We start from the raw sequence: 15,834 nt of genomic DNA on the forward strand, positions 1-15,834 counted from the left end.
ATGTCTCTGAACTATTGATGGGGCATTGAATCTGTAGATTGCTTGCGTACTAAAGACATTATAACCATACAGTAGTCCTCCCTTATCTGTGGTTTTGCTTTCCATGATTTTAGTTACCTGCAGTCAACCGCAGTCTGAAAATATTAAATGGAAAATCCCAGAAATAAACAATTCATAAGTTTTAATTTGCATACTGTTCTGAATAGTGTGATGAGATCTCCACCCGTCCCGCTCCATCCTGCCCGGGACATGAATCATCCCTTTGTCCAGCATATCCACGCTGTATCCACTTTCTGTCCATTAGTCACTTAGTAACCTCTCAGTTATCAGACCAACTGTCGCAGTATTGCAGTGCTTGTGTTCAAGTCACCCATATTTTACTTAAAAAATGGCCCCAGAGCACAAGAGTAGTGATGTTGGCAATTTGGATACGTCAAAGAGAAGCCATAAAGAGCCTCCCTTAAACGAAAAGGTGCAAGTTCTTGACTTAATAAGGTTAAGTCAACTTAATAAGGTTAAGTCACATGCTGAGGTTGCTAAGATTTATGGTAACTTTTATTACACTATATCGTTAGAACTGTTCTATTTTACTATTAGTTATTGTTGTTAATCTCTTATTGTACTTAATTTATAAATTAAACTTCATCATAGGTATATACACATAGAAAAAACATAGACATAGAAAAAACATAGTATATATAGGGTTCAGTACAACCTGCAGTTTCAAGCATCCACTGGGGGTCTTGGAATGTATCCCCTGTGGATAAGGGGAGACTACTGTATTAATTCTTTCAATCTAAGAACATGTGATCTTTCTCCATTTATTTGTGTCAATTATTTCCATCAATTTCTTTCATCAATGTCTTACAGTTTTCAGTGTACAGGTCTTTTATCTCTTTGGTTAAATTTTATTCCTAAATATTTTATTGTTTTTGATGCTACTGTAAATGGGATTGCTTTATTTCTCTTTTGGATTGTTTGTTAGTGTATAGAAATATAACTGGCTTTTGTACGTTGATTTTGTATCCTGCAACTTTACTGAATTCATTGATTATTTCTAACAAATTTTTGGTGAAGTCTTTGGGGTTTTCTATATATAAGACCATGTCATCTGTAAACAAAGATAATTTTACTTCTTCCTTTCTGACTAGATGCTTTTTCTTTCTTTTTCTTGCCTAACTGCTGTGGCTAGGACTGCCAGTATTATGTGAGGGTGAGCATACTTGTCTTCTCCCTGATCTTAGAAGAAAAGCTTTTTAACCTTTCACCATTAATATGAATTAGTTGTGGGCTTGTCATACACAGCCTTTATTATGTTGAGATAGTGCTATTGAGGTAATCTACTTTTTCTTGAGTGAACATTGGTAGTTTGCGTCTTTCAAGGAGTTTATTTCTTCTAAGTTGTTGACTGTATTGCTATGAAGTTGCTCATAATATTCCTTTTTTATCTTTTTACTGTCTGCAAATTTTTTCTTTTGGCACTTTGAATATGTTTTCCTGGGGCCGGCCCAGTGGCATGGCGGTTAAGTTCGAGCACTCCGCTTTGGTGGCCCGGGGTTCACAGGTTCGGATCCTAGGTGCAGAGCGACACACCGCTTGTCAAGCCATGCTGTGGCAGCATCCCATATAAAGTAGAGGAAGATGGGCATGGATGGTAGCCCAGGGTCAATCTTCCTCAGCGAAAAAAAAATATGCTGTCCTAATGTTAACTGGCTTCCATAGTTTCTGATGATATATCAATCATAAATCTTATTATTTTCCTGTATGTCATTTTTCTCATTTCATGTCATTTTTCTCTTGCTGCTTACAGCAAGAGTTTTGTTTGGCTTACAGAGCATCAGCAGTCTGATTATTATGTGTCTAGGAGTATATTTCTTTTTGTTTATTTTGCTTGGGGTTCATTAAAGCTTCTTAGATCTGAAATTAATATTTTCTACTAAATTTGGAGAGTTTTCAGCCATTATTTTTCCAATTTTTTTCTGCCATTTTCTATCTTCTCCTTCCAGGATTCCAATTACACATATATTGTACCACTTTATAATGTCCCATAGGTTTCTAAGATTCTTGACACTGTTCTTTAATTTTTCTTTTTTCGGTTCTTTGGATTGGGTAATTTCTATTGATCTATCTTCAGTTTCACTGATTCTTTTGCCACGTCCAATGTGCTATTGAGCTTATCTAGCAATTTTTTTTATTTCAGCATTTGTATTTTTCACTTTTAGAATTTCCATTTTTTTATAGTTTCAATTTCCCTCTTGAGACTGCCTGTTAATTCAAATATACTATACTTTCCTTCTATTCTTTGGACATATTCATGTAATTTTTTGAACTTATTTATAATAGCTGCTTTAAAGTCTTTTTCTGCTAAATGCAACCTCTGGGCCCACTCATAGACAATTTTTATTGACTGTCTTTTATCCTGAATATAGTTCAACAATTTCCCCTTTCTTTGCGTGTCTAGTATTTTTGGTTAACACTGGACATTGTATATAATATGTTGTATCAACTCTGCATTTTATTGTGTTCATCTAGGGATTACTGGGTTTTGTGTTACTAGGCAGTTAACTTTCCTGGATTCAACTGCAACTCTTGTCTCTCCCATGGTATGAAGTTGCTTATGTCTCTGTTTTCTTTTTACATCTTTCTATTGCTGCTTTTAAGCCCTGTGGTTCTTCCCTACACCTGTGAAATATGGCAATAAGCCAGGATTTGGCTAGGGCTGGCACTTATCCATTCTGTGATTTCCTTGCTTTTACGGATTTTCCCTAATTTCCAGTTGTTTGTCAGCTTTGGGCATAGTACTCTGACACGTCAAGCTTTGCCTGCCTGAGCTATGCACTGCTGTGGAAGGTATGTACTCCATCAAGAAAAGCACTAAAATCACAGACATGGGTCCCTGTCACTTCTCTTTTTGTTTTTTTTTTCTGGTGAGGAAGATCAGCCCTGAGCTAACATGCATGCCAATCCTCCTCTTTTTGCTGAGGAAGACTGGCCCTGAGCTAACATCTGTGCCGATCTTCTTCCACTTTACGTGGGACGCCACCACAGCATGGCCTGACAAGCGGTCCATCAGTGCACGCCCAGGATCCGAACCCGGGCCGCCAGCAGTGGAGCGCACACGCTTAACCGCTACGCCACGGGGCCAGCCCCCTGTCACTTATCTTTTAAGAGTAGATTCCTCTCTGTTCTCTGCCAGTTTTTTGCTGTGCCTTCTGCATCTGTCACACACATGCACAATTTAGCTGTGAGTCAGGGATCTGGACAATTTATGTTTTGAATTTGTCTCACTACTGCAATTTTTGTGCTGCTGAGTTTTCCCTTTTACATTTCCAAATGCTTTACTGTCCCTGAACTTGGAATTCTAATACCTTTAGCTGGCGATGCTGAGAGTTTTTCCCACTACTGTTTTTCTGTAGTTGCAGCTGTGGGGATGGGCAGAACCCACGGGCCAAAAAGCCACAAACTCACAATTCTTACCCCTTTCATGTATAGGTTTTCAAGACCGAACTCTTTTCTAGCTTCTGTTTTGGATGCTTTATAGTGTCTATTTTTTTAAATTCAGTTTTTCTAAGAAACTGTTATAATTATTTAATTTATATTTTTAAATAATTTTTATAATTTTATAACTGTTACCAGAAGTAACTCCCCTCGTGCTGTCATTTTAATTGAGTCCCTTAGTAGGGAAAACAATAATGCATGCACTCCAGTTATTATTTCTTAATCTCTTATGTCTCCTGTCCTTATCTCTAAAAATGCTCCAAGGCACTGGTACCCCTGAAAGATCTATTCATTGCATCATTTATCTTCCAGCTCTCTGGGAGAGCAGCCATTTCAAAAGACACGACAAACATTTTGGACAACAGTTCATCAGTTTCGTCCCTGAGCTCCCTGAAAAGCCTCGGATACACGTCAGACCATCAGTGATTCAGCTGTGGAACTCTTTTAATTTTTGGTGAACATTTGAAGTTTTACTAATTTTCTTATTATCCTTAAAAGAGTGGACCCAGCTTTTGCACAGCCTGAAGCTTACACAATTTATAATGTCCTTCTTAAGAAAAAGTACAAAATTATGAATACAAAGTTACTAGGGCCCTTCCTAGGCATTATGCAAGTAAGGGGCCCTGACTCTGGAGTTTCAGAAGCTTCTAAATCAGCTCTCTCTGCTTATCAAAAGTTCTAAGAGAATAATATTCTCTTATACATGCAAAGCACTTCACAGTTTGAAGTTTTTCACACATGTACATATAATATTGATGAACATTTGAATTTCTGACAGTGTACCAATAAATGCTTATTAATTAAATTCACTAACTTTTAAATAGTTCTAAACCTTACAGGTTCCCTCTTTGGGTAAGATCAAACTTACCCTGTGCCTAATGATATTTCTGCATATGGGCAAACATTTTGCTAGCACCGGCTTGTCTCCATTTGTACCAGAGGCTTTGAGTCAGTATCAGCCATGACTGGCCGCTTGAGAGGACAGTTTTGCTCGGGTAAAATACACGGCTATATCAGCCCCTTGAGGCTGGTTCCGCAAGTGCTTCCATCTCATCTTAACCACAGCCAGCCAACTTCACCTTCCCCTCAGGCCTTTCTCCTTACCTTCCAATGTCACTTCTCTAATTCTTTAGTTACAGTATTAACCTGGAAATAATGTTCTATCCCCTACCATCTTCAAGTGATTTAACAGCGTGCATTTCTGCTGAAGCTGTTCTTCACTAGGCCTTTGTCAAGAACTGAGGTCCAAAGACTCGCAACAAACCCTGAAGATATGACCCAAATCCCAAAGGCTAAAGGTTCATTTTCTGCCTCTCTCACAGTTACAATTAGCTGTGTAACTCTTAAGTAATTAACTCTGTCTTTTGTCAGAGACACACTGCCCGAGTGTCACACAAAGACCAATACTATGGAGAAGAATCTAGCTTCAGAGGGCAATCAATGTAGGTCTACTGTCCGTCAGAAATACTATACTTATAATTCACAACAATTACGCCTCAATCATTACCAACATAAATTACCTAAGAAAAATAACAGATTGAGGGTTAGGAGAAAAGCATCAGAACAAGGAGTAGAAAATGTTTTTAGTGAAGCACACAAGCAACAAAATAGACTTCTGGGCTTGGTCCAACAAACATTTGCTTCCCATCCTTCAGCTAATTCCCAAATCCGATGTAACATCAATCTAATCTGAAAACATTTTGTTTTAAAAGACGGATGTTTGGATGGATAGCTGGAAGGAAGGAAGACAGAAAGAGCAGGCTACATCCATCTTTTAACCTGGGTTAATGTCTTTTCAATGTTCTAAAACAAAGATGATTAAAACTAATATAGCAGGAGAAGAAAATATTTTTAATTATCAGCTAACAGATCATGCCATGGGCATTAATTTAATCATAAGTTCTTTAAAACTTTAAAATATCTTATAAAGGTTTATAATTCAGATCTGTGAAAAAAGCTACAACTTTTATTCTTTGCCATCTTCTTCAAGGACAACTTAAGGTATCATTATTAGGCTAGTAAAGCTTATTTTGTGTCATCAGAGGAAGAAATATTAGACCTTTCCAATCCAAACACAGAGATTACAACTATTTCAAAATACATACAAAACGTTCACCCTTTTACTAACACCATTTATATGTTCCATGCATATTATGCCCCAACTGCTCATCATAATTATTAAGTGATCTTCCTATTTAAACTGTAATTTTAAACATTTCTTCTTTACTCAAAATTTTATATTATTCAGTTAAATATCTACTGAGAGTAACATAAATTTGTGTTTCTTGTCCAGATCCAGTTGGACACTTGGTCTGTCTTTTAAACTGAGTTGGTCTATTACGAAGTGGATTGCTACAGTTAGACTACTAAAATTTGAGGGAAACTGTACATTTTCTGTAGGTACCTAATCACAATTATCTTACTTTACTCTTAAGAAAATCCCATAAACTTATATTTATTATCTCCAAGCCAACCAATACCAATACCTTAGTCAAGAGAGGTTCACTCTGACAAACCACACTGGCATCCTGTACAGCCTGCTCATAGTTCTTCATGGTTAAATGTAACTCTGCTCGCAGCAGCAATAACGAGTTATCACCAGGAGCTGAAAGATATGAGGAATAGAAACCAACAAAAATGACTGCATTTAAAAGCAAATCATCTTTAAGTCATTAAAAATATTAAATTAGAAAATAAACCTAAAGGCAAAATAAGAAATAATTCCTCCTTTCAATCATATTTAGAGTTTAGTAGTTTGATAAGTATACTTTACATAGCTTCTCTCAGGAAAACAGAAAGAGGATTAACAAGACTTTAAAATGCACCAAGAAAAACAGACTGCTCCGTACACATCAGCTACAACATAATCTCCAATAATAAACTGAGTAACTGCTGACTCATCTTAATGCTATAACTAGGTATTAAAAAAGAAAATATTTAAAATAACTTTATTGAAGGTACACAAGGAAATTCAAGCTTAAGAAACTAATAAAGTAAAACAATTTGTTTTTCTATGCCACTGCATGGATGCGGATTTATCACTGTATCTGTACCTACAGTATGTTCTCTTAAGTGGGAAAAAGAGAAAACAAACCTCCTTTTCCCGAGATTCCTCAAAGAGAAGAGATCTTGAGAATTACTCATATGCTACTACGAACATAAGCCCAGCTCCACAGAAGCCAAGAGTAACTCTATGAACTGACAGGTAGTATATGAAGGTGTTGACTCGGCAGGGTACCATGGAAAAGTGACAAAGCCAGAGCTCATGAAAGCAGCACCACCACAGCCGTTTTTCATACTGCTGGACCTGGCTCACTGTACCCCTTACTCATAGGATCTTTGTAGGCAACAAAGTGCATTTTAGTTGACCAATAAACATTCTGAGCCTCCAAGATGTCTTCTCATCTCTACCTAATACACATTTTCAGTTTGCTCCAAATCCTTGATCTTGACTCTTTCTCTAACCACCTGGTCCTTTCCAGATGCTACTGCATCTCCTCTCCGTTTATGTAGGTAACTGAGCAAGTGTGTATAAAAGATCTCATGCAAACAGATATTACATCAGGACACGGTGAGCAGGCACTGTTTATAAATGCATTATTGCTACATATGTGTAATACAGAGAAGGTAGGACAGGGAAAACAGTGGGAAACGGGGAAAAGAACAGCAGGAATGGAGAGTCAAACAATAGCATTTAAATTTTTTAAAAAGACACTGACTGGCTAAAGCAGGGATCAGCAACTTTTTTCTGTAAAAGGCCAGACAGTAAATACTTTAGGCTTTGCAGGCCAAGAGGCAAACTTGAGGATATCGTGCAGGTTACTTACGTAACAAGAAAGAAAACAGATTTTCACAAAAATTTTATTGACAAAATTCAAAATATAATAAATTAGTACTTTTATGTAATACATGTCTACTAATTAGAAAAAACGAATTATTTTGGGAGGGGATAACATTTTCCTCAATTGAAGTTCAAAGTTAGTGTTCCTCATCACCAAAATCAATTGCAAATGTTCATCTGTTGATGATGATCTGTAATGAGATTTTATGTATTCCATCTTTGAAAACACACATAAGTACCATGAAATACTGATGTCAATCCATAAGCACACGAATTTAAATTAAGCATTTCATTGCTTGGAAGGCATAGAGTATTCTATTAGATTCTTCTCCTGATATTCGTCCTTTTAGTATGTCATTATGTACTAAATATAACTGCAGAGTAATGACTTCCAACTGAAGATTAGGTGAAAGCTCCTCAATTGCACAGGTAAATGCATTTTGAAATACAGAAATTTCCTTTGGAGATTTCTGGAAATCTCAAAAAAAAAATGCTGCTGGAACTATAGTTTGAGCTTGAGAAATAAACCTGCTGTAAATCTGTGTGAGACGGGAGATCTCCCATTTTGTTCCCACTTGCTAAAGTCAGTGCTCTTGAACCTCTCAACAATCATATCATATACAAACAATTAGCTTCGACTCTTGCCTTCTAATATTTATACCTGTGTTTCCTTTTATCCTCGTATTACAATCACAGTGGTGATAGTGGACATTTTTCTCTTATTCTTGAATTTAAAAAGAACACATCTAAGGTTTTAACATGAATTATGTTTGCTATAATTTTCTGAGAGAGAATATTTACCAAATTAGATAAGCTCCCTCTTATTCCTAGTTTTCTGAGGGCGTTATAACAAGCGGGTGCTGAATTTTATAGAACGGTCTTCCAGCATCCGAGAGATCACATGTACTGTATCTCCTTCTACCTGTTATTATAGCGAATTACAGTTCAAAGATCTAACACTGAATTATCCTTATCTTCCTTGGATAAGCTCTTCTTGACCTTAACTCTTACTACATGCTGGATTCAAAATACTAAGTCACTTAATTAAGGTTTTGGCATCTATTTACATATGTAAGACTAACCTATCAATTTTTTCCTGTGCAAGCTTTACCTGATTGTAGTAGCAAGGTTATATTAACCTTATAAAATGAGATGGAAATCTTCCCAAATTTTTCTATAATCCAAAATAAAATGGGAGTTAATCCTCACTGAAAGTTTGTTAGGACTTGCTTGACCTTAGTGCCTTTTCTCAGAAGAAAATCCCTGAGTAGCACTTAAATTTCTCTTATGGTTATTGGTCCACATCAGGCTTTTACTTCTTCCTGGATCAATTTTGATAATTTATAGTTTCCTTAAAATTATCCTTATAGGTTTTAAAATCTGTTATATTCTTTTATATCTGCGATTATGCTGCTTCTTCACTCCTGACACTATCTGTGCTCTGCATTTTTCTTCATCACACTTGCCAAACATTTGTCTCAAAACTGGTCTTTTAATGAACCAGTTTCCAACTTGTTAACCAATTCAATTTTTTTCTGTTTCACTATTTTTTTCTTCATTATTCCTTTGCTTATACTTCATGTTAGCTTAATTGATCTTGACAAAGTTTCCTGAGTTAAAAACACATTTCATTTACATTTATTTTTAATCCTTCTTTTCTAACAAATGCATTTAAGCCTCTACTCTCCTCCCATTCTAAAGGCTGCTTTTACTAAGTCCAAAAGCAATTACATTCACTTCCCCTCCAGACACTGAATGAATCAAACTGTCTCCTTTGTTGACTTCCACCATTTGGTACTCCATTTATTAAGCCAGCACTTCATAACAGAATCTTTTAAAACATTTAAAATAAATCTCTACACATTTTCTACGCATTAAGCCTTAAACTTAACAAAACTAAGAGAATTTATTGAGGAATCACTCAAAAATAAACGGAAGAGGAAAAACAAATTCAAATTCTTTGTGGGGAGAAAGCATATGGGAGAAAAATGCACGCGTGCATCTTCCAAAAAACTGACACACGGTTTCAGACAGTTTACCAATTAACCCCTGTATGGGGAAGAGAGTCAAAAAAAAGTCTGAGAACCAGGCTTTGTGAGGACAAGAATAGTCTAGTCTCTACATCTGTGTTTAGGGTCGACCAACGGCTGTTCTCCTCCAACTGCAACCCAGAGCCACTGCTGGGCTGGGAGCCAGGTTACTGCTGTAAAATCTGTCAATGAGTGGGCAGTGGTGAGAAATGGAGAACTGTACAAGCGTTATTTTAAAAGTATTGAATGAACTGACACATAAAACAATGACAACTGGGTAGTGTTCTTGGGGAATATTAAGAAACGAACAGCAATACTCCTCACAGGTTATTGGTTACAAAGTCCACAAATTTTAAATGTGTATCTTGAACTTTCACATGTGTATACACCCGTGTAATCACCACCGAGATCATTTCCAGGAGCTCAGAAGGTGCCCTGGTGTACTTTCCCAGTAAGTACACCTCTCCTAAGGGTAACCACCGTTCTGACGTCTATCACTATAGATGATTTTAGCCTGTTTTGAACTTCTTACACATGGAGTTATATAAACAGAATGTACTTTTGTATCTGACTTTCATTCAATATCATTCTGTGATATTCATCCATATTGTTGTATGTCTCAGGGTCTTTTTTTAAAAATAAACTGCTGTGTAACATTATACTGTATGACTTGATTTATTTCTTCATTCTACTGGGGGTTTGTTTCCTAAATGTTTTTGGGATATATAAGTAAAGCTGCGATGTACATTCTTGTACAGGTCTTTTGAAGGACATAAACATTCATTTCTATTTGGTATATACTCAGAAGTGGAAATACTGTGTCCGAGATTATGTATGTTTAGCTTTGGTAGGTAATTCCAAACATATTTCTTAACTTGCACCAATTTACACTTCCACCAGCAAAGTAAGAGCTCAATTGCTTCAAATACTTGCCAAAACTAGGTATTGTCAGCCTTTTTCATTTTAACCATTCTGGCAAGTACGTAGTAGTATCTTATTTTAGTTTGAAATTACATTTGATCACTTATTATGTTGGGCACTCTTTCATAGGTTTAGTGTCCATTTTGAGATCTGGTTTTATAAAGCATCTGCTCAAGTCTTTGCCTATTATTGAGACAGTCTTTTTTGCTTTTGAAATGTAGGCATTCTTCCAATATTCTGGATTTGCATTCTCAGTAAGATACATATTACGAGTACACATCACCTTTCCACTTTTTCAGGGGTCTCTGAGGGACAAAAGTTCGTAATTTTAATTAAACCAAATTTATCTATCCTCTTTTATGGTTATGCTTTTTGTGTCTTATTCTAGAAATAACTGCCTACCCCAAGTTCATGAAAATATTCTCCTATGACTTCTCTTAGACATCTGACTCTAATTTCAACGTATGATGTGAGCTAGGCATCCAGGTTCACTTTTTCCATATGGATAAAATGACTCAGACTATTTAAAAGAACTGTCTTCTTCTTCATGGAATTCTATTGGCATCTTTGTAGTAAATCAAGTGACTGTACATGTGAACGTCAGTTTCTGTGTGTCTACCCTTGGATCCATAGAACTCTGTCTTAATTACTGCAGCATTAGAGAAAGCCTTGATATCTTATAGTGTAAGTTCTCCAGCTTTGTTATTTTTCTTCAATATTGCCTTGGCCATTCATCAATTTCCACCAAAACCACTGGTGATATTTTGACTGAGACTGCACTGAATCTGTAGTTCACTCTGCAGAGAACTGACATCTTATCAATACTGAGTTTTGTAATCCCTGCAAATAATATATCTTTCCATTATTTAAGTCTACTTTAATTTCTCCCAGAAATGTTTTGTATTTTCAGTGTGGAGGTCTTGAACATCCTTCAGATATTTCAGGGTTTATTTCACGGAATTTTTTTGTTATGTAAATGGGTTATTTTAAAATTTCATTTTCTATTTGTTTTTTGCTAAGTATATATCATTATTAATGATCTTTCTATACTGATCTTATATTCAGCAATCTTGATGCTTCACTTATAATTACTAATAGCTCAAATACTCTTCTGGAGTTTCTATGTACTCCAACATGTCATCTACAAATAATAACTTGTCTTTTATCTTTTCAATCTTAATACCCTTTTATCTTCTCCTCACTGCACTAGCTGAAATCTTCAGGACAATGCTGAATGACAGTGATGACAGTGAGCACTCTTGTCACCTTTCCTTCAGTGGGCAGTCAATATTTAATTATGATGGTTGCTATAGATTCTTGTAGATACTCTTTAACATATTAAGAACGTTCCCGTTTATTTCTAGTACCCTGAGAGATTTTAACATGTCATACAATTTTTCTCCTTTATTCTGTAGATGTGGTAAATTACACCTGTAGATTTTCAATGATTAAACAAATTAACCTTCTACTTGATCATGATGTGTTGTTCTTCAAGTGTATCAATGGATTCAATTTGCCAATATTTTATTTAGGATTTTTGTATCTATGTTCTAAGAAATATTGGACTGTATTTTTCCTTTCTTGTCATTGATTTTTGCTCTCATCTTTATTTTCTTCTTTCCACTTCCTTTGCATTCAATTTGCTTTTCTTCTTCTAGCATTTTAAAACAGAAGCCTAGAGATTACCAATTTTCAACTGTTCTTCTGTAGTATAGGCATTTAAAGCAATAAACTTCCCTCTAAGCATCTGTTGCAATGGCATTCCATAGTTTTTGATATGTGTATTTTCATTATCATTCAGCTAAAATATTTTCTAATTTTCATTGTGATTTCTTATTTGACCCATAAGTTGCATAAAAATGTATTGCTTAATTTCCAAATATTTAAAGATAATCTAGTTATTTACTACTGAATTTTAAGTTAAAGTCTACAGTCTTCAAAGAACATATATTGTCTAATTTCAGCCTTTTAATGTTTTTTGCAACTTGTTTCATGGCCTAACCCAGGGGTTGGCAAACACAATCACAGGCCAAATCCAGCCCATTGTTTATCATCATACGAACCTGAGTAGATGGTATATCCTGCAGCAGTTGTATGTGGTACCATATATTAACTAAATCAAAGTCCTGAAGTATGTTGTTCCAATCTATATCTTTATTTTTCTAGCCTTATTTTATCAGCTACTAAGAGTCTTCTTCAAAATCTCCAATTAACTCTCCTTTTAATTTTGTCACCTTTTGCTCTGTGTGTGTGTACACCTGATTTTAGGGGCATACGAATTCAGCAATGTTACATATTTTCTGTTGAGTTGACTTATTTATCATAAACATATCCATCTCTCCTGATACTCCTCGCCTTCAAGACTACCTTATCTGATAGAAATTTTGCCCTACCACGTTTCCTTTGGTCAGTCTTTGTAGAGTATCTTTTTCCATCCTATTAATTTCAACCCTTTTGTGTCCCTGTAGCTAAAGTTTATCTCATGTGTATCTCACAAGGCTGTGTTTCGTTTAATCTAGTCTGTCAACATTTGTCTTCTAACTGGAATATTTAGATCATTTACATTTAATGCAAATGAAGCCCCATTTTTCTATTTCTTTTCTAGTTATCCCATTTATTCTCTGATGCTTTATCCTTCCTTTTCACTTTCTTTTGAATTAGTCAAGTATTTATTATTCCACCATAGCCTCTTTTGTGTGTGTGTGAGGAACATCAGCCCTGAGCGAACATCCGTGCTAATCCTCCTCTTTTTTTTTTTTTAAAGATTTTATTTATTTTTTTTATTTTTTCCCCCCAAAGCCCCAGTAGATAGTTGTATGTCATAGCTGCACATCCTTCTAGTTGCTGTATGTGGGACTCGGCCTCAGGATGGAGGGAGAAGTGGTGCCTCGATGCGCACCCGGGATCCGAACCCGGGCCACCAGCATCGCAGCACGCGCACTTAACCACCAAGCCACAGGGCCGGCCCATAATCCTCCTCTTTTTGCTGAGGAAGACCGGCTCTGGGCTAACATCTACTGCCAATCCTCCTCCTTTTTTTTTCTCCCCTCCAAAGCCCCAGTAGACAGCTGTACATCCTAGTTGCACATCCTTCTAGTTGCTGTATGTGGGACGTGGCCTCAGCATGGCTGGAGAAGCGGTTTATCGGTGCGCACCTGGGATACGAACCAGGGCCACAAGTAGCAGAGTGCGCGCACTTAAGCGCTAAGCCACGGGGCCGGCCCCACCACAGCCTTTTAATTTTATCTTCTATTATCCTTTCGGTGGCTACCCAACAGAGTAAATATGAAAACTTGATTTGTTAGTACACTTTAAATCAGTACTTTTTAGTAGTTTTAACCAAAAGAACACACAGGCGACACAACAATTTAACCTGACTTACTCATCCTGGTTTGTGCCACTGCCACACGTTTTACTTCTACATATGTTATAAATACCACAAGCCATTACTGCTTCAGTTTGAAATAATCAATATTCTCTTATATTTACTCATATATTTACTCCTGCCGGTGGTCTTCATTGCTTCCTTTAGCTCCATGCTTCCATCTGGATCATTTTCCTTTAGCCTAAAGAATTCCCCTTAGTATTTCATGTAGTGCAATTCTGATGGCAATAAAAATTCTTTTGCTTTATTTATTTATTGGGATTAAAGAATTCTGATTGTGTCATTTCTGAAAGATATTTTCAGCTGGGTAAAAAACTCCAGGTAGACTTTTTCCCCCCCTTTCAGCACTTGAAAGATGTTATCCCATTGTTTTCTAGTTTAAGTAATTTTGTAGTAAAGTCAGCTAGAAGTCTTACTATGGCTCCTTTGAAGGAAAATGTCCTGTCTTCTCTAACTGCTTTTATATTTCTCTCTCTGATTATCAGTAACCTGACTAGAATATACTCAGGTACGTTTCATCCGTTGTGTTTGTGTTTATCCTGTTGGGCTTACTGAGGTTTTTGATTCAGTGAGTTCAAGTTTCTCATCAGATTTGGAAAATTCTCAGCCATTTTTTCTTCAAGTACTTCTCTTGTCCCTTCTCCCTCTCTCCTCTTCCAGAATTCAAATTTCATGTATTTTAGAACTTATGTCTGTGTCCCACATATCTCTTATGCTCTGTTTTATTTTTTTTGTCCTCTGTGATTCCATTTGGATATCGTCCGTTGACTTGTTCCTGAGTGTTCTCATCTCACCTTCTGTTGTTTCCAGTCTGTTTCTAAATCCATCTAATTAATTCTCAACTTCAGATATTTTTTACAGACAGTTATCTACTGAATGCTTTATCTTTTCATATATTTATTTCTGTTTTCTTTAACGTATTTGTTAGGTATTTTGAATTTCACTCACAACCTATTGGCCAAACTTAGTCATATGGCTCCACAAGCAGGCTAGGAATGCAATCCTACCTTGTTTGAGGAAGGTACAGAGACAGAAATATTTGGGGAACAGCATTAATGATTACCACACTTGGCTAGGGTCACATAATAAGTAAGTGCCAGCCTAGGTCTAAACACAGGCATTTCTGATTCCAAATACTTGTGATGTTTCTCCTATGTTAAAATCTCTTTGGGGGCTTATTACAAAATTAAAAGTTTTTCTATCAATTTTTAAACTAGGCAAACTTGGCTTTCTTATCTAATTTTGAATGGAAAATATGTACTGAATAAAAATTCTCATGATGAATTGACTGCAATAGTCTGTGTTTTTAAAACTTTCAAATTGAGGTCTGATATCTCCATGGAAAAGCTACAAATCATGAGTATACAGTTCAATAAACTATCACAAACTGTATACACCTGTGTATCCATCCTCTGAAGTCAAGAAACAGAACATCACCACTACCTCACAGGTCCCCCTCATACTTACAGTAACTATCCTCTTTTTCTCCCCCAAAGGTCACCACCGCCCTTACTTCTTATGTGCTACAGTAATTTTGCCTGCTTGGTCTTACAGATAAATAGAATCACACAGTAAAAACGCTTCTGAGGGGCCAGCCCAGTGGCGCAAGCGGTTAAGTGCACACGCTCCACTGCGGCAGCCCGGGGTTAGCCAGTTTGGATCCCGGGCGCGCACCGACACATGGCTTGGCAAGCCATGCTGTGGCGGTGTCCCATATAAAGTGGAGGAAGATGGGCATGGATGCTAGCCCAGGGCCAGTCTTCCTCAGCAAAAAAAGAGGAGGATTGGCAGATGTTAGCTCAGGGCTGATCTCCTCACAAAAAAAAAAAAAACAACTGCTTCTGAGTCTGACTTCTCTCACTTAAACATTATGTGTGTGATTCATCGACGTTGTAGTGTGTAACTGTAATTGGTTTATTTCTTTCTATATAGTATTCCTTCAAGACATCATACTATATTTACCCATTAATTCTGTTCTTATTGGACATTTGAGTTGTTTACACTTTAGAGTTATTGTTAATGACGATATACATTCTTGTACATTCTTCTAGTGCACATACGCATGTACCTCTTTGAAAACGCTTGGCCAAAGGTCATATTTAACATTTTCAGATACCACCAAATAATTTTCCAGGGGTAAAATTTGCAGACCCATCAGC

The 15,834-nt window shown here is 36.5% G+C and overlaps 1 protein-coding gene across 3 annotated transcripts in view; it reads right to left on the reverse strand.

The window, feature by feature from the left end:
* The window catches only part of LONRF2 (LON peptidase N-terminal domain and ring finger 2), a 39,052-nt gene that overhangs the window by 20,998 nt on the left and 2,220 nt on the right, over positions 1-15,834 (reverse strand). For all 3 annotated transcript variants that reach the window (XM_087426224.1, XM_087426223.1, XM_087426225.1), the window contains exon 2: positions 5,985-6,103. In XM_087426224.1, coding sequence (XP_087282350.1) covers positions 5,985-6,053 — 69 coding nt within the window. In that variant the 5' untranslated portion in view covers positions 6,054-6,103. The remainder of the gene's footprint in view (positions 1-5,984; positions 6,104-15,834) is intronic.

The sequence above is a fragment of the Ceratotherium simum genome, chromosome 40 (assembly GCF_057802395.1).
Source record: "Ceratotherium simum simum isolate JZ-2026a chromosome 40, ASM5780239v1, whole genome shotgun sequence".
In the NCBI taxonomy this organism is placed as follows: Eukaryota; Metazoa; Chordata; class Mammalia; order Perissodactyla; family Rhinocerotidae; genus Ceratotherium; species Ceratotherium simum.